General features: G+C 41.5%; 3 protein-coding genes and 2 long non-coding RNA genes across 7 annotated transcripts; 3 read left to right on the top strand and 2 right to left on the bottom strand.

Moving 5' to 3' along the window:
* Positions 1 to 10: 10 nt before the first annotated feature.
* LOC141046063 (uncharacterized) lies at positions 11 to 1,011 on the bottom strand. Its single transcript, XR_012218747.2, has 2 exons — positions 532 to 1,011; positions 11 to 55 (listed from the first exon to the last, which is right to left on the bottom strand). It is a non-coding gene; the product is annotated as an uncharacterized LOC141046063 (long non-coding RNA).
* A 372-nt stretch (positions 1,012 to 1,383) lies between these two features.
* On the top strand, positions 1,384 to 6,598 carry LOC112289852 (uncharacterized). Its single transcript, XM_024535508.3, has 17 exons — positions 1,384 to 1,497; positions 2,158 to 2,227; positions 2,406 to 2,445; positions 2,570 to 2,697; positions 2,805 to 2,912; positions 3,054 to 3,149; positions 3,265 to 3,381; positions 3,487 to 3,585; positions 3,828 to 3,920; positions 4,277 to 4,381; positions 4,549 to 4,632; positions 4,732 to 4,829; positions 4,942 to 5,166; positions 5,312 to 5,399; positions 5,510 to 5,601; positions 5,719 to 5,936; positions 6,061 to 6,598. Exons 2-17 carry the CDS (start codon positions 2,201 to 2,203, stop codon positions 6,183 to 6,185), a joined length of 1,743 nt encoding a protein of 580 aa, XP_024391276.1. The 5' UTR covers positions 1,384 to 1,497; positions 2,158 to 2,200; the 3' UTR covers positions 6,186 to 6,598.
* A 1,097-nt stretch (positions 6,599 to 7,695) lies between these two features.
* Positions 7,696 to 9,014, top strand: LOC112289853 (CASP-like protein 1U2). 2 transcript variants are annotated; one of them, XM_024535509.3, is made up of 4 exons: positions 7,696 to 7,740; positions 7,889 to 8,176; positions 8,302 to 8,437; positions 8,551 to 9,014. In XM_024535509.3, exons 2-4 carry the CDS (start codon positions 7,950 to 7,952, stop codon positions 8,788 to 8,790), a joined length of 603 nt encoding a protein of 200 aa, XP_024391277.1. In that variant the 5' UTR covers positions 7,696 to 7,740; positions 7,889 to 7,949; the 3' UTR covers positions 8,791 to 9,014. The 2 variants fall into 2 exon arrangements, with proteins under 2 accessions (XP_024391277.1, XP_090111152.1); XM_090255026.1 differs by having other exon boundaries at positions 7,696 to 8,176.
* A 3,516-nt stretch (positions 9,015 to 12,530) lies between these two features.
* LOC141045999 (uncharacterized) lies at positions 12,531 to 13,598 on the bottom strand. The gene is made up of 2 exons (XR_016505887.1): positions 13,464 to 13,598; positions 12,531 to 13,267 (listed from the first exon to the last, which is right to left on the bottom strand). It is a non-coding gene; the product is annotated as an uncharacterized LOC141045999 (long non-coding RNA).
* Positions 13,200 to 15,787, top strand: LOC112289525 (uncharacterized). Of its 2 annotated transcripts, XM_090255025.1 has the most exons (3): positions 13,200 to 13,977; positions 14,192 to 14,474; positions 14,671 to 15,787. In XM_090255025.1, the coding sequence occupies exons 2-3, from the start codon at positions 14,454 to 14,456 to the stop codon at positions 15,346 to 15,348; spliced, it is 699 nt and encodes a 232-aa protein (XP_090111151.1). In that variant the 5' UTR covers positions 13,200 to 13,977; positions 14,192 to 14,453; the 3' UTR covers positions 15,349 to 15,787. The 2 variants fall into 2 exon arrangements, with proteins under 2 accessions (XP_090111151.1, XP_024390546.1); XM_024534778.3 differs by having other exon boundaries at positions 13,200 to 14,474.
* Positions 15,788 to 16,929: the final 1,142 nt, after the last annotated feature.

Below are 16,929 nucleotides of genomic sequence, written 5' to 3' on the forward strand. Positions count from 1 at the left end.
TTTTGGTATATGGTCTCAACAATGTTTCTTTATTAGCCATCATCCAAAACATATCCTACATAAAAGAATTTTTAAACTCATTGTTAAAATTATTATAACTTTCTTTGCACGAATTCCTGTTTTATTTAAAATCAACTAAAATCATTGCATTGAGTTGGTAATTTTGAATCTATCAAACTGATCAAAATGCTCTTGCTCAAAATGCATAGTGCCGGAAGTAAAAAAATATTGAATATGATGATAATATTATTAAAAATATACAAGAAAATAGAAGGAGCAATGTGGATATGAAGAGGACTGCATGAAGCAAACATATAATCAACAAGCACTGTTCATCATGTTAAGTTATCTTTAATGTTAAGAGTAGAGTAATTAGCTATATATATATATATATATATATACATATATATAGGACAATATTTGTTTTATTTTTGCACTTTCAAATATATTGATAGAATAGTATAAATTATTTTTTTTTTCTCTCTCTACCTATATATATATATATATATATATATGAAGGTTTACATTCACCTGCACTATTGTGACATCAATCCTGTATATAATAATCCAGCATGACCCAACAAAGTCCTTTCCAAAGCTGCAGGCATATTAGGGCATCAATTGGAAGTAAAGTCCTAGAACAATGTACTCATAGCTTTTTTCCATGGTGGGTTGCAAATGTGTCATTACAAACAACCTCATGTTCACATGCTAAATATTTTTTAAAAAATAAAAAATTACAATAAATCACACAATAAATATTTTCACTTTACAATTCTCACTTGCATAGCATTAATATATATATATATATATAGTCCTTCAATAGTTTGAGGAATTTGAAAAACCCAATTGCCTTTGTACTTGAATGAACATTATTTGGTAGAGAAGGAAGTAAATACACGAGACTAAAGAAGACCTAAATCGGATTTCATGCTTCCCATACAGCAAAAGTTGCAAGGTGCACAAAATATCCCTCTAAAAATAAATAAGAGTACCCCAAATGAGAGATCATAAAACAATCTGGCGAGCATTAATCTGCTTTTTCGATACGGGCACCCAATAATAGGGCTACGGTCCGTGTGCCCGACGTCTAAAATTCCACTGAGCCGTTGTCGCCGTGAACGACTCCGGCGGAAGCCCTACCGGGGTCTGTATCCAGCTCCTCATTTCAGGGGCCAATCCACGAAGGACATGGAATCAGGCCCTCGGTTAAGACCTCAACGGGAATCCCTACCAGGGTTTGTATTCAGCTCCTCATTCCAGGAGCCAAGTCACAAAGGACATGGAATCAGGCCCTCGGGTAAGACCTCGCGGGGGACCGTGCATGCGGCGGCCGCCATGCCAGAGTTCTTCCCTCGCAGTGCACACAGCCAACATTTCACACACCAGCCTCCTCATTCCGCATTTCTCCGGCGCAATCTGTGAGCTGAGAGAGTCTCAGGAATTCATTCCTAGCTCTCCTTCTTGGCCGTTGCTGCTTTCTTTGCAGCGTCGCAGGTTGTTGTTTCACCATGCTCACCCACATTTGCATTCTCGGCTCGTGCTTGCTGTTTCAGGGTTTTGGGTTTTGGGTTTATGGGTTCCGGAGATGCTTGCTTGCCTGCTTGCGATGGTTTGTTTGCAAGGTGTCGGAGCCGTGGATTCGTTCCCGGGGTGAAATGCGTTGGGAGAGCGTTGGTGTGGAGTATGTCGATGGAGGTGTCTGTTGTGGCGAGTGTTGGAACCTTTTTTGAGGGTTTTAAGTGGGAGTTAATAGGGTGCCTTTCTTGGCCTTGGGTTCGGACCGTGTTTTTGTGTTTGTTGTCGGTTATATATTTTTTTTGTTTTATCGTGGATGTGAATTGCGTTTGAGGCCGTCTCGAGCCTTTTTGAGTGCCTTTGGGTACCTTTCCCTGTGTTCCTACCTTCTGTAGTGACTCTTAGGTCTTATAGCTTTCGCCTCTGAGCCTATGTCCAGTGCACCTTGTCATGTACTTGGTATCTGTCTAAAGTTAGGGTTTATGAGTGCTTGGGGTTCCGGCTGTGGCTAGGCGCCATCTGCAATGTGTTCTGAACTCAGTGAGACTTTATTTTCAAAGAAATATTATAGCCTGTTGCCTTGTAAATGAAACATTTTGTCCAGGATACTTACTCACCTTTGCTGTGTGCTTCTAGCAGGTCATTCGGGAAGTAAATTTGGAAGATCTTCCCAAATTCTATAATGGGCAAGAAATCGAAGACCGCTGAGGTGGGTTCTGACATTTACAACTAAGCTGACGCTACTTATGTTCTCACTATTGCGGCAAGTTTTAGGACTTGACGTTTTTATTCATTGTAAAAGAACCCCGTATTATTCACTGCTAATTTTTCAGCATTGATGTTTTTCCAGTCGCTGACAGTTCCCAAATTTGTGTCTTGCGTCGCAGGTGGCTGCCCCCGTCGTGGCTAAAGTAGAGAAAAAATCAGGTTCGAAGACTGAATGCTCTCGTGCTACTAAGCCTGTCTTCGATAATTTCAACTTCACTCTGTCTATGCCCAAGGTACTTGTTCAGGCGAAGTATTTCTGACCTTGCAGCCTTGTCTCTTGCAGGGAAGAGGGCTTTGGAAGAGGCCATAGCTGCCCCCGTGTCTAAGAAATCAAAGCCCGAGAAAAAGGTCGTACCACCACCCAAGAAGGTGGAGTCTTCATCAGAGGAGTCCGACTCCGATGAAGAAGAGGTAGCCATAATAACCCCTTGGTGATCACTTTCGCTGTGTGATTATTTTCCTCGTCTGCTACCGATATTGGCTGGTTCTTACCCATGTACGCTCCTGCTTGTCCTCAGGCCCCTAAGCCTGCGGTTAAAGCTGCTCCAAAAGCAGTTGCCAAAGCAGCTCCTGCCAAGAAAGCGCCTGTGGAAAGCAGCAGCGAGGAGGAATCATCCGATGAAGAGGTATCTTACATGATTAGGCTTTGTCTGCTGCCCAGTGGTGAACCAATGTTTCTACTCTTATGTTTCTGCTTAATAATTTTGAATCGATTAATATGCTTTTGTGCCTTTCAGCCTCTATAACCGTCACTACTCTCTTCTCAGGATGTCAAACCTGTTGTCAAGGCCGCGGCGAAGGCTGTGAAGGCGCCAGCAAAGAAGGAGGAGAGCAGCTCGGAGGAAGATGACTCGTCTGACGAGGTATTTCCCCCCGCGTTAAAACTTCAATCAGAATTTAAGATTATCACTCATCGATGGAGACTTCTAGACTGGTCTTTAGTGAACATAACTGAATTCTTCTTTCCGATAATTTCAGGAGATGGTTCCTGTCCAAGTCGCGCCAGTTAAGAACGGAAAGGTGGCTGCCAAAGCACCTGTTGAAGAAAGCTCAGACGAGGAGGATAGCGATGACGACAGCGATGAGGAAGTGAAGGTATTTCTTGTCTCTTGTTGTCCACGGTCTCGTGATTGTTTTTAGATATGCGGTACAAGTTGGCCCTGCGAGGAAAAGAAACTAAGACCACTTTTGCGTATGCAGCCTGCAGCGAAGTCTGTTACCCCTGCCAAGAAACCAGCTAAGAAAGAGGAGAGTAGTTCTGAGGAGGAGTCTGATGAGGATAGCGAGATGGAGGATGTGGTGGGATAATATTCTAAATTTCATAGATTAGTTCATATTTCAAGATGTTAAGTGGTGCTATTGGGATTGTTCAATGGATCTTTAGGACTGAATGAATAGTTTCTTTCCTGATCATTCAAATGCCTGGGTATAGTGCACGTAATCTATATATACTCCCATGAAATGCTAATTTCTATTTGACTCTTCATGCTCTAGACAAATTGTCGTGTGGCTGATCGGGCAAGCCGTGTATTTATTTACAGAAACCGCAAAAGGTTGTTGCAAAGCCTCCAGCGAAGAAGGTAGAAAGTAGCTCTGAGGAATCTGACGAGGATGAGGACAGCGAAGACGAAAAGGTATACATTGATCACTACATCAAGTTTCATATTTGGTTTGATCTTTTTTTTTTTATTCCTACTGTGTAGTCGATTCTTAAACTGTAACCCCCCCCTCCCCGTCCTTCCCCACATTGAGGTCGGTTGGTTTTGGAGCACTCCGTTCTCATTTCGCACTTCACTTATCGGTACTGAATTTTGCTTAGCGATATGTTGCCTTGGATTGTGGTCGTTTCGATAGGTTGTACAATCATTCTGGTAACTGTGTGGACCTGAAATTAATTGCCCGTCTCTTTGAATTCTGTGCACAACTGAAAACGATGTTTACCTTCAATCCAAGACCATTAAACTGTTTTCGTTGCCTGGTTTCTGTCCAGCCCGCTGCCAAGAACGGCACACCTGCTAAAGTAGCGGCGAAGAAGACTGATGAATCTTCTTCTGAAGAAGAGGATAGTGGCGATGAGAGTGAGGAGGAAGTTAAGGTGAGTGTGGATTTCATGACTAACCACTTGATCACTTTGCGTGAGTAGTTTTTCTGTAATGAACGATTCATATAATACTCTGTTGTTGACTCCTGTTTTTATGTCTGACTTAGAAAAATAGTATTTGAAGCTGACGTCTCTGTCCCAACATTCTTATTATCGTGCAGCATCAGAATGGGAAGGCCGCGAAAAAGCCAGCAGCTAAAGAAGAAAGCTCTGAAGAGGAGGAGTCAGAGGAGGAGAAAGTAGAGGTATGTCTAAAAGCTGGTTGGAACGTTTTTTTCCCTTAAGATTCCGCTGTATGATTTCTCCCAGAGTCTTCTAATTTCGTTCTTTGTTCCTTTCTGTAGGTTAAAACTCCAGCGAAGGCTCCAACTACTCCATCTGCTGGTGGTAGCAAAACTATTTTTGTGAAAAATCTAGCGTGGGGAGTGGTTCAAGACACTTTGTAAGTACCTTATTCTGTCTCCATTGGTTATCAGTTCTTTGAAGATAAATCCAATGCGATGCGTAATTTCTTTTGTATCTGGCCATTGATAATATGACTTTGTTTTTGGCAGGTACGAGTTTTTCGCAGATGCTGGTACTGTGGCCGATGTCCGAATTGCTAAGGACGAGGAAGGCAATTCCAGAGGGTTTGGCCATGTCGAGTTTGAAACTGCCGAGGCTGCTCAGAAGGCTTTGTCGAAGAGCGGACAAACTGTGGAAGGGAGAGAGATTTGGTGTGACTTGGCTCGTGAGCGTGGAGCTGCCACACCTGGAGGCGGCAAGGACTGGAGCCAAACGTATGCCTTTTATTTTTCTGTAATGTGAAGTGTCCTCGCAATTTACAGCTGAAACCTGTGATTGTTCTGAATTTGTCTTCAATATCAGGTATGTGCTCATCCCGGGTTATTGCACTTAAGATCTGACGTGTGTTTGTGTGTGAAGGCCAAATGGAGGAACCCCTGGAGGAAGGACTGGCGGAGACAAGACTGCTTTCGTCCGAGGCTTTGACAAGTTTCAAGATGAGGACACGGTACGATTTCTAAAGTTGAAGTTGTTTGCAATTCATGCAGTAATCTATTCCGGTTTTTCTTCGTCCTAATCCTCATATTGATTACTAATTAAATTGATGTTTGTATGCAGATCCGAAGTAACTTGACGGAATTTTTCGGTGAATGCGGCAATGTAGTGAACGTTCGCATCCCCACTGACAGGGAGACTGGACAAATTAAGGGGTATGTGCCTGAGATAATTGGGTTCTCACATCTGTCGGTGTTGAACCTCTCAAAGTTTCCCTCATAGAAGAGATTATCAGCTGTGGAAGCTAACTGTTGATTTTGATTACTATACAGGTTTGCTTATGTAGAGTTTGGAAGCAAGGATGAGATGACCAAAGCGTTTGAACTAGATGGGTCCGACTTCAATGGCCGCAGCCTTGTTGTTAACGAGGCCAGCAGCGGTGGTGGTGGTGGTGGTTTTGGAGGTGGTTTCGGTGGTGGTCGGAGTGGCGGACGTGGAGGCGACAGGGGTGGTCGTGGTGGTCGCGGTGGTCGTGGAGGTGACAGAGGAGGTATGTATAGTACCCCTTTCACGCCGAGTGCTGACTTCCTTGTCTTGAACGAAAGGGTCAAACTCCCTCACTGTCCGAATGTTGAAATTGTGCTGATTTGTTTTTCTTACGGGTCTGTACACAGGATTTGGGGGTAGAAGTGGAGGCCGAGGTGACAGGGGAGGCCGCAGCGGTGGACGTGGAGGACGCGGGGGTAGATCATCTGCCCCCATGGTTGGCACGGGAAAGAAGATGACATTCGATGATTAGAGAAGTCTCCTACAGAAGATTATGATCTTCGTTTTCGATTGAGTTTTGTGTAGTTCCCGGTTCGTTTCAACAGGAAATACATAGAGAAATGTATCTGCTGGCGGCTTAGAGAGAGCTGATTTAGGCGTGAGTAATTTTTTCGTACGTTTTTTATTTGCTACGGAGCTGGAAATTCAGGGGTAGTCCTTGGGCCGTGTTGATCACGCCATTTAGTAAAGATGCTGGTGGTGGCTATAGGTTAGCTCTCGGACATGAAAATTACCTTCCCATACACAGATCAAATTGTTGACTACGTTTTTCTTTTCTTGCCTGAAGCTACTCCCCTACTTGTACGTCACGACTAATTTGCATTATGTAAGCCTCAATTTACGGATTTTTCACTACTTTAAATAAAGTATTCATTTTGGAAGATAGATTTAATTTCCAGCATTTTATTCACCGTTCATTTGAATGATACATACTTTCGTTCAAGCATATTCAATCAGTGTGTTAAGATTGTCTTCTCAACATAGATTTAGACATGGGAAATGCCACAATATGATGAGCATGTTCTGCAGAACCCAGTCTTTCAATAGATTTTCATTCCCAGACGCCAATCGGTGACTGCGAGACAGGTGCCTACGCTGTACAGAATTTGCCGCTTGATGGCGAACGAATGCAATTCAGTAGAGGACTTTTAATTTTATGTACTGGTTGTAGTCTGGTTACAAGCGGGAAATAGATTAAAGAGGAAGCAATCAGATTACAAGCGGGAACCCAGCTCTCTCGAGATAAGGTACGAATTGGGTGATGTGGGACCTGCTCTGTATTCCCTATGATTGATTGTTCGTTTGCTAGGTAGACTACTTTCACTGATTAAGGGATTGTCAGGGAAGGGGAGCAGTGTGTGGACAGCTGAATTTTCAACAACTTCTGTAGTAGATCCTTTCTTATTAGGAGTAATTGACTTTAAGCATTGCATGGGTGCACACATTAGCCCTGCCTGCTTTGCACAAGGTAAAGCAGGCAGCAGAATGCCTCCATCATGATCGATCTCTGACCACGTGGACCAAGCCTATGCGGCACTCTGTCGTCGTGACCTGGCGAATAGAATTTTTCCTCTATTATGAGTTGTATTGTCTTCTATAGCGTTAAGGTCTGTCAGCGAATCCTTAGTTTACTAATGGAGCTTAACAGCCGACTCTTGTTGATCGCATGATACAACCGCCTTGTTTGTTCTATTTAGTGCCTGGACATGCTGAGTTACAAAGGGGCCGCACTCAGCAGAATGCAGGATTCAAGGAAATCGAGGAAAAGAAACCAAAAGCGGATCTACAGAATCGATCGAATTCCTTATAATTCCGCAGCAATCAGTAAAGGCAAGTCAAGCCCACCATACAGCTGCAGTAGAATTGCACAGGACCACCAATTATTGTGGGACCTTAAACCGGGGAACATGGCTGCAACGGTAATTGGCCTTGTGAAGATCAAAGTGAGAGTGCTTGAAGTGTTGAAGCTTGTGCAGTGGACTCAGGCTCATCGTCTATGGTGGCTTTCAAGCTTCGGCATTGCGTCAGTAAGGAGTTCATCCTCAGAAGCCAGTTCGCTGGAACGAAATGCCGACCATGCTTGATTGCTCGCTTGATTGATCATGTTTCCATGGTGATGGCGATGAATTGTTTTGAAGGAAGTCTGCAATTTTGCTCCCTGTATGTGTGTGGCAGAGAAGCAGGGTCTGTGTTAGAGGATTGAAGCTCGTAGTGCATATCACTTGTTGCTGCAGCCATGGCTGAGCCAGTGATTGTGGTTCCGAGGAAGGGTGTCTACAGCGATGACAGTTACCATCACCATCACAGACACCACTCGTTTCACAGCTGCACCAACTTCCTTCTCCGGACTTTGACTGCTGGTGCGACTGCCGCTGCAGTTGTCGTCATGCTCATTTCCACGCAGACCTCGGGGACCATCTATGGCTATTTCAGGGGTCGTTGGAGAGATTACCCTGCCTACAAGTAAGCGTTGCTTCTATTTTAGCTAATTTTTGTATCTATTCTTGTGTCTGGTTTTAATGTAGCGTGTGAGCTTATGGTGTTGGGGGTCTCCTCAAGTGTGACGGAGGCTTGAGAATGTGATGCAGGTGGCTTATCATTGCGAACGCTGTGGTATTTGTGTACTCTGTAATGGCGGCCATTGTGGCGTGCTTTTCGGTGATCGCACGGAGAGGGCCTCTCAGCTACTCGCCAAGCGCATGGCTGACACTCCTAGTTGACTTCGTAAGTGAAGCCTTGCTTCTCATTTCTCCGTGCAGGCTCCACACTGTGTAAACAGAAGCGAATAGTACTTGAAGTCGGACTTTCTGAATTAGGAACATTTGCCTCTTGTGCAGCTTGCAGCGTCTGCGTTGATATCTGCGGCGTCAGCAGCGCTGGCGGTCGCTTTGCTAGCAAGGAATGGCCAAGACTTGCAAGGAACGCATTACTGGCCCACGGTCTGCAACTATGTGTCAAAGTTCTGCGACTACACGCAAGGCGCCATCATCGCCAGCTTCGTCGGCTTCGGATTGCTGTTCCTGTCCACTCTCTTAGCCGCCTCTGCTCTCTACCACCTCTCCCATCGACGACATTGAAGAGGAGCCCGAGTGTCTGAGCTCATAATCTCATTTCTGCAGATTGCAACATGAGCACGTAGTCTCTTTGTAATATATGTGCAGCTTTAGCTATTTGCCTAGTTGTAAGTGGACTACGTCCTAGACAAGCCAGCTCTTCTCTACACATGACAGATTACTGCACTGTGTCAAATCAAGATGAATCAATAAATAAACTAGAATCCTTTTTGCTTTTGAGGTCTGAATTGAATTGTAGCTTTGAACTTCCGCTAGTGTCTGAAGAAATCTGTATTTATTGATTGAATGGTTCCCATTCTACATTTTTCTTGCTCTCTGATCGCACATTGGGTTACGAGGTCCTAGTCCCCTTCAAGTCCACAGCATTGCTGTTGCCTTCCCATGTCCAATTCACTGCCACGTAGTCACTAAGCCCATAATGCATTTGTTGCGAGGTGGGTTGGAGTGGGTCGTTTTCAGGTGGACATGGCGCTTTTCTACAGCGATATTTGCAGTACAATGTCATGTTTTTGAGTATAAGATCCTGATTTGTAACCCCGCAAGGTGATCCATGTGTATGCATTGGTGTTCTGGGTCATGGAAACAATGCTAAGACATAGGGACATGGCCCATTCCGACTCCAACCAAAGTCGGTGTACGCCAAAGCTAAGTAATTATCAGAAGAGAAGTGGCAAAGGCGAGGCAGACGGACTCTCTTTTATGCATCACATTAGACAAAGTTATTCTTCAGAGATTCGGAGAAACTTCTGCGTACGAAATTTAATGGCATTTTTCTGGGGTGCGTATTCATGAAGATCGGATAGACAAAGCAGACACAAAGAATCTCATGCAATGCACGACCATGGAGGGATATTTGAAGTATCATGTAGTTGAGTTTTAGAAGACCATCAATCACAAGTTTCCTGTGTGTGCACTTGCAACCAATTGTCACGTCGACTCGTCGACGTCCATTATAGACGTTGATAGTGTGCTGAGTATGTTAAATTTAAGTTTAAGAGGGTTACCTCAGAAGGTGCTTTAATCTGTCCATTCAAATCGTCGTGTCTTTCTGGGGTTGTTTGCGTTTCAGGGTATTTTATTCTTTACGAAACAAGCAAGAGAGCTGTTGATCGCTATTCATCAGATCGATCCAGCAAACCATATCTGTGTCCAGTACATTTTTGTGTCCACAAATCGGATCAACGTGGTTTCTGCTGCACGCTGCTTCATTGTTGATGAGACTATATCTCCTGAAGACGAAGAAGTAGAATAAAATCTGTTGTGATGGGCAGACCATGCATCGCATGTTCATCATAAATGCAGGTAGCGGAATTAGACTAATCTGAAACTCTACTGGGGGATTTTGGATGCAATTACCAATCGAGGCTTCTGGATATAATTGATCCAGTTTAACTTCATTAGAACTTGTGGTGATGAAGCCAGGCAATCATTCATTTATGACAATGATCAAGACAGGAATTTCGAGCAATATATATATATATATATATATATATACATATATTTGTTTCTTTGTCTCATGATTTTTTGAAATTATGCACACATCTATCACCAAGTCTCACTTAATGCACATGCAACTTCCTGTTGGTCAACTCCAAGACTTTTTAGGCGGGCACTGCCAGTTGGAAAGATTCAAATATAATTCAGGTGCGATAGTCGAGAGTATTCGATTTTCTCAACACTGTGATGTTGACAAGCAACACTCGACTCAATTCTCTTTGATGATTCTCATGAGGTGTCATATGTTTTAGGCAATCCAGGAAGTAAACGCCAAGTCTGCAACCAGACTTGTGCCCATCGTCAATAATAAACTAGATAAGCACATATTTGTTTTTCTTGTTAACATCAGATTTTTTATAAGATTATTACATCAATATATTTTTATTTTTGAAAAAATAAAATGTGAAAATAATTTTAAATAATAAAGATAAAATATTCACATTGTGTCAAAATAAATTTGTAACATTCTAAAAGAAGGACTTTAAAATTACATTATCTCTAGTCTAATTCAAAAAAAATAATAATAATTTCTTCATTCAATTGAAAACATTTCTTTCTTAAATTTTTACCAGTTTTAATATATTTGTGATAAAAAAAACATGAAAATTTGTTATTTATGGACTAATCTAAGAGTAGACGAAAGTCATTGCATGAAATTTTTGATAATATATTGAATATATATAATATAATATCTTGTTTTTATTTAAATAAAAGTAGTAAAGAAAAAAAACCAAATGAATGAACATGTTATATTATCTCACTCCACATACAATATTTCTTTTAAATACATAATTTATCTTGCCATTTCCATAAACTATTGTAAATGGTCTTTATAAGATACAAGTACCTACTACAAGTTTACACTTTTTACTTATTAATTAATATTCAATCAATAAAGTCTAATACCATATATTCATAAACACATATATTCATACATATAGTAATAATCATAATTAAGTATGAATTCAATTTGATCTAATTCAAAAACCAATGTAAATAAAATACATGTATTAAAAATGATACCATAAATTAGAAAAGATAGTTTTTACAATGGCATATATTTGCTAATGTTTTAAGTCAATTATATATAGTATAATAAAAAAATATGTAAATATAAATATAGGTCTAAAACTTACATATGATTATAATATTTTAAATAAATCTAATATTCTATCTATATATTATTAGTCCTAATTACAACTCTAATAAGCTTTTGCATGCTTCTATATAATCTCTTACATTTATAATAAGTAATTAAAGTCCAAAAATCTCTAATATAAGTCCATATTTTTAGCATTTCTATTAGAGAGGTCTTATGTTCTTACAAATGTTCAATTAAATTGAGATTCAGAGATTCTGCCAACTACTTGAGAAGAGAAATTTTTTGTGATTTCAATCACAAACTCATAAGTTTGGATGTATAATTTGAATCATTATTATAGTGGATAAGCATATTTTTAAAATTCAAAGTATATGCATACAATATATAAATCAATATATACTCTAAAATCTCCTTTTTAATGTATCAATCTACTATTCTCACAATTTTGCACATTATTTAAGGGCTCTCTATAGTCATATTACCCTACATTCATCTACATCCAAACTTCAGTCTCATGTATTGTTCTAGCACTTAAAGACTTTTAATCACAAATCTAGTACAAATTACAACTATTAAAGTAAAATTGATTTACTTTTCTTTTATCAAAGAACACAACATGTGCCTAATCATCATTTGACTAATGTTTATAAATTTTTTTAAATTCTAATCTTTACTTTATTGGATTAGGTGTAAACTTTAGATACTTTTAATTAATTTTGGATTTCAAACAATGGAATTAAACATAGGAATATAAGCCTTATTTCTTATATACATGCCTACTTTGGATGTTGTCTCAAATCACTAATACTAATTACTTATTTAAGTACTTTCCAATTTCCTACAATAAATACTCTTGATTTACCACAACATTGTGATTTATGTCATTTAACTCATACAAATATTGCTTACAAATTTGTAAAAAAAAACTTCAAAATACTTGCTAATCTCATGCAATCTTTTTAGTACTCTCACCTCTCTTTAGCCTTACTAGAATACTAGCTTTTATCTATTGGCTTTTAGCTTAAAAGACATATCATAATGAAGCCATTTTGCCATAGTATGCACTAGTGATGTGTAAAATTACAAATCTATAGGTTGCTACCATATCCATGCTCTCAACCAAGCTCAAAAAACCACTTGTAAATATTAGATTTGTTGTTTAGATTACATTGATACCTTGCAATCCAAATATGAGCAAAACTAAGTTTGAACGGTAAATGATTTCATCCACATGTTTCATTCTACCATTTGCATTGCTTGAATTTGTACTTACACATTGGCTCATTTTAGAAGCTAATTCTCTTTCAAATTTGATTTTTACTACAATTCGTTAATCAGATTTTTTTGTGAAAATTGATTTCATACTTAATTATGACTGTCACTGAATACCCTACAGCTATGAATGCAAGGCATAATGTAAGAAACACTTGACTGGGACCCTATTCAGTTTTATTGAAGATGAGCATTCCATGAAATGTGAAGTAGCAATGGAACCAGAGCCTTGACACCCGCACCTGAATTGTATAGTTACTCATCGATTACTGACTTGTGTGGGGATCTCCATGAACTGCCAACTCACATGGTGAAACTGCTGCCAGTATAAGAAGAAGCAAATCCTCGTAATTCTCTGAGGCAGTTTCGGCCACTGTGAAAGCACAGAACACTGGCTGCATTTTGTTCTGGTGGGTCGAAGCTCCCAGACCTGCATTCAGGATGGTAACTCAAACCAGGCTGAGGTTGCATGCAGCTAACTCCGTCGATCGCCATGGACATATCAAACATCCACTCAGAATCAGAAGAATCACACTTGAAGTTGAGATCTTGTGAGCCATGCAGTGGAGGACCTTCATGGCAAGGTTGCCGTTGGCATGACGAGCAAGCCTGAGGACAAGCACATCATCATCCTTCTCAACATCAACGTCCCGAACTTCATCTTAGTAGACAAGATTACGACAGTTCGCACAAGTTTCTGTGCAGAGCCTCAGCTGACCTTCAGGTTTGGGGACATGTTGACAAGTTCATGATGTTCGAGTGAGTTCCTTATGGTCATGAACGTGCTCTGAATGGAATTGCTAACCTTGGAAGTTATTTGGCACGAAATTTTGAGAGACTTTTGAGAACAATGGGAACTGCTCTCATGCGGAAGCAGTATCTCTCATGTACCGGAATGTTGGTGGGTAATGTTCACAACATCGTCATCTCAGGCGAATGAGGAGGTCAGGGGAAGATGAATATCCTGGTTGCGCAACGGTTTCTCCACATCGTCTGAAAGCTCTGCACATTCGCATTGCGAATTCGTCTCCACTGCTCACTGCTTTACACAGACTCATCTTCTTCTCCACACTTTCGCCCTAATTTGTGGCCATAACCAACTCACTCATGGCTGCATGTTTTGCAATGACCGGATCCCTGCATGTCTATCGGTGTGTACACAAGCTGAACGACTCATACAGCGATGTCGCAATCATCGTTGAGCCAGATCATTGCAACTCACACGTCCGGACATGTCTGCGGAACTTGACTTTGCCTCTTGTTCCTTGTCCTTTACTTCGGTGTTGCAGCAGCAATTATACCCTATTTTCGTTATGCAAGTAAATTCCCCACGTACATTTTGCATTGATGCCTGTTTCTTCGCTCAGCAGTTGCATTTCCACGACGTGGTGCATGGTGTGCTGTTGGGGTCGCTTCTTAAGTCTTCTGTCATAAAATCTGCTATAGAAAACATCAATGTCTAACTTCACCTGGGGACATTCTCAACAACTATGCAAGGGGTGGAGAGATAACGGGGTGGGAATTGGACCACAGGCAGTACAATCTCAAAATTATATAAAAGGCTGAAATGCAGAATTGACGAACACGACATCCACAGCAGCAGTAATGAATCCAATCATCATCAACTCTGCTTCGCCGCTGGATCGCCCATGAAACTATCCTTCAAACCGCCTGTCCAACCAGCCGACGAAAGAGAGTTTCACAACTTTATGCCCCACCTAAATGATCATCGCCGTATATTGCTGCCGTGAAGGAGTCCAAGCTACTGGTGTGTGCATGCCCGTAGCAGTTGAAAATGCGACGCACTTCTCCTCAGGTTCCCTAACTTCCTCTATCCTCCTTCCTGCTCTCCCGAACGGAAGACAAGTCCAGACTAAAACGGTTTCAAATCTTAAACACAACTAGGGCAAGCGCAAGCGAGGGTGCGATGGGTAAGTTCCGACAGCAGGCATGTGAAATTAGAAAATTTATGTGGAAGAGATGTGCTAAGTGGATCCCGCAATGGAGTGCAGACTCATGGCGGCAGCAGAGGATCAGCGAGGGAGAAGGGCAATGCTAGCGACGTGTGGGACGTGGTGTCCACATTGGCGGATGCGCTGATGGACGCGCGAGACCAGCTGGTGACACTCATGAACAGCTCCCCGAGCTATGCATCGCGGAAAAGTGGCGGATCCGCTTATCGCAACCCCACACGAGAATGCTTGCGACACCCAGGCCATGGCACTTGGGTACGCAATGTCCATCACGGGCACACTCATGGTCCTGTCGCATTCAGATCCAGCTCAGAATGTCGCTTGAACCCCATGTCAGCGGGTGAGAGCCCTCCTTGTCATGCTTTTGCAGAGATAATCGCATCTCCAGGGAGAAGCCCCAGCACACGTTGCGCTCATCCGCTGCACAAAATGGACTCTAGGAGGAAAATCTCGCCCCCCTGTTACCAGCCCCAGTTGCCAACCACAGGCAGGGAGTCGACGTGCGACATGCTCAGCGGCAGGGACGAAGACAATGAGAGCATCAACATAGCACGAGCATGCAGCGCGAATGCCAATAGGCGAGCTCTCTGGCCACAGCAGAGGCGCCATTGTGTGGGAACACAGTACGCCACTCTTCTGACACAGGAAACATTGCAGATGCAAGAGCGTCGCCTGGCGGGGGCGAATTGCAGGGGTGGGAAGCCTGCATGGAGCTGACCCTTCACCACGACCCTCTCCTCAAGTTGATCAACTTACATCCGTTTTCTCCGTTTCACGCAACTCTGACCTTCGGCGGACTTGTGATTAACGAGTCTGCATTGATTCTCTGTCAATCTAGTTACACGAATTCGCAATCTGATCCGCCCAACGTCGCCGCATCCAACAACAAATCGATGACGCCGCGTGAGTGGTTGTGGTCGCGACTGCCATTCGATGAAGACGGGCAACCACATCTCAGTGTCCAGTGCCACTGCCCCCAACCTAGTTGTCCACGTCAGCAATAATAGGTGTTTACTGCCCACATCAGCACTGGAAAAGAGGATAAAGTGGGCTTTTCTCTTTTTGTGATGGAAGAGACCCAGATTGCCATTTGTCTTTGGTTGAGCATGTCCATGTGTACCTTGTTGCTGAAATACAACACAAACTTCATGTCCCATTTTTCAACACCTCCATGCAAATCACGCCTGGAATTGCTCATTAGAATCAACAGAAAGTTGCCATGCGTTCAGGAAAAGGAGGAGTGTTCGTATGTTGAGGATTAATTCCCAGCTAAATTTTCCTCCCTGACTGAGCTTTGAGTATTACATTTGTAGTTGTGTGCTTTACTTACTGATAGTTGTTCTACTTCATTTAATGTTCTTCGAAGTAGTGGACGTGAAATTAGTGTGAGTCAACAATTAGGCCTTAACCCAACCAAAAGCTCTGGGTTTCATTTATTGGTTGGAAGAGGTTAACAGCAAAGGATCATCTCTGAAACTTCTTTGTTGGCGGTCTATGACTCTGGCATAAATACCAACAAATCAATAAGTCGTATGTAAATAATTCATTTTGGTAAGTCGCTCTTGATAAAAACAAAGCTTTAACATCTACGATGATTTGATGTAATAAGGTGGATGAGTGCCATCTATTCTCACCTACTCACTGAAGGGCTTTTATGCAGAGCTTGTATAAACATGAAAAATATCAATTCAAGTGAGTTGCATATTATTGGGTGGTTGATAGTGAAATAAAAATGAAAGTCATTTTTATAGGAAGACAGCACCAATTACTGTTAAAAAAAGGTGGATTCGATTCTTGATAGTCCTAACAGAACTACGCTTTTTTTTCTTTTTTTTTTCTTTTAAAAAAAAAATGCATGGTAATATCTGATAATATCGTTGATTGAATTGTAATGGTAACTACTTACCTCAATTAAACATACATTTACACACACACATACATATACACATACACACATACACATACACACATATATATATACTTATACATACATACACATACACACATATATATATACTTATACATACATACACATACATACATACATACCAACTTCAGAAACACAGTACTAGAAGTTGCATTTTATGGGATGCTTTGTTCATGACCAAAATAATGTTCTGTCTTGAAACAAAACACATTGAGAATATACAAGTACGCAAGCATGTGTATATAGAAAATCCACAGATAGGCTTGACTTGGCTCTGCTCAGAGCTCATGAACAAACGGCACATTACAGTTCTAATTTTACAATTTATCAAATTAGTGTTTATATATATAACCAGCTCCAATTTTAAAAAG

The sequence above is a fragment of the Physcomitrium patens genome, chromosome 12 (assembly GCF_059467195.1).
Source record: "Physcomitrium patens ecotype Gransden chromosome 12, ASM5946719v1, whole genome shotgun sequence".
In the NCBI taxonomy this organism is placed as follows: Eukaryota; Viridiplantae; Streptophyta; class Bryopsida; order Funariales; family Funariaceae; genus Physcomitrium; species Physcomitrium patens.

Coding starts and splice junctions, on each gene's coding strand:
- LOC112289852 (XM_024535508.3), top strand. CDS start 2,201: ATGGGCAAGAAATCGAAGACCGCTGAG. Junction 3,150..3,264: donor AAGATGACTCGTCTGACGAG/GTATTTCCCCCC, acceptor CGATAATTTCAG/GAGATGGTTCCTGTCCAAGT. Junction 3,586..3,827: donor ATAGCGAGATGGAGGATGTG/GTGGGATAATAT, acceptor ATTTATTTACAG/AAACCGCAAAAGGTTGTTGC.
- LOC112289853 (XM_090255026.1), top strand. CDS start 7,950: ATGGCTGAGCCAGTGATTGTGGTTCCGAGGAAGGGTGTCTACAGCGAT. Junction 8,177..8,301: donor AGAGATTACCCTGCCTACAA/GTAAGCGTTGCT, acceptor AATGTGATGCAG/GTGGCTTATCATTGCGAACG. Junction 8,438..8,550: donor TGACACTCCTAGTTGACTTC/GTAAGTGAAGCC, acceptor CCTCTTGTGCAG/CTTGCAGCGTCTGCGTTGAT.
- LOC112289525 (XM_024534778.3), top strand. CDS start 14,454: ATGCGACGCACTTCTCCTCAG. Junction 14,475..14,670: donor TGCGACGCACTTCTCCTCAG/GTTCCCTAACTT, acceptor AATGGAGTGCAG/ACTCATGGCGGCAGCAGAGG.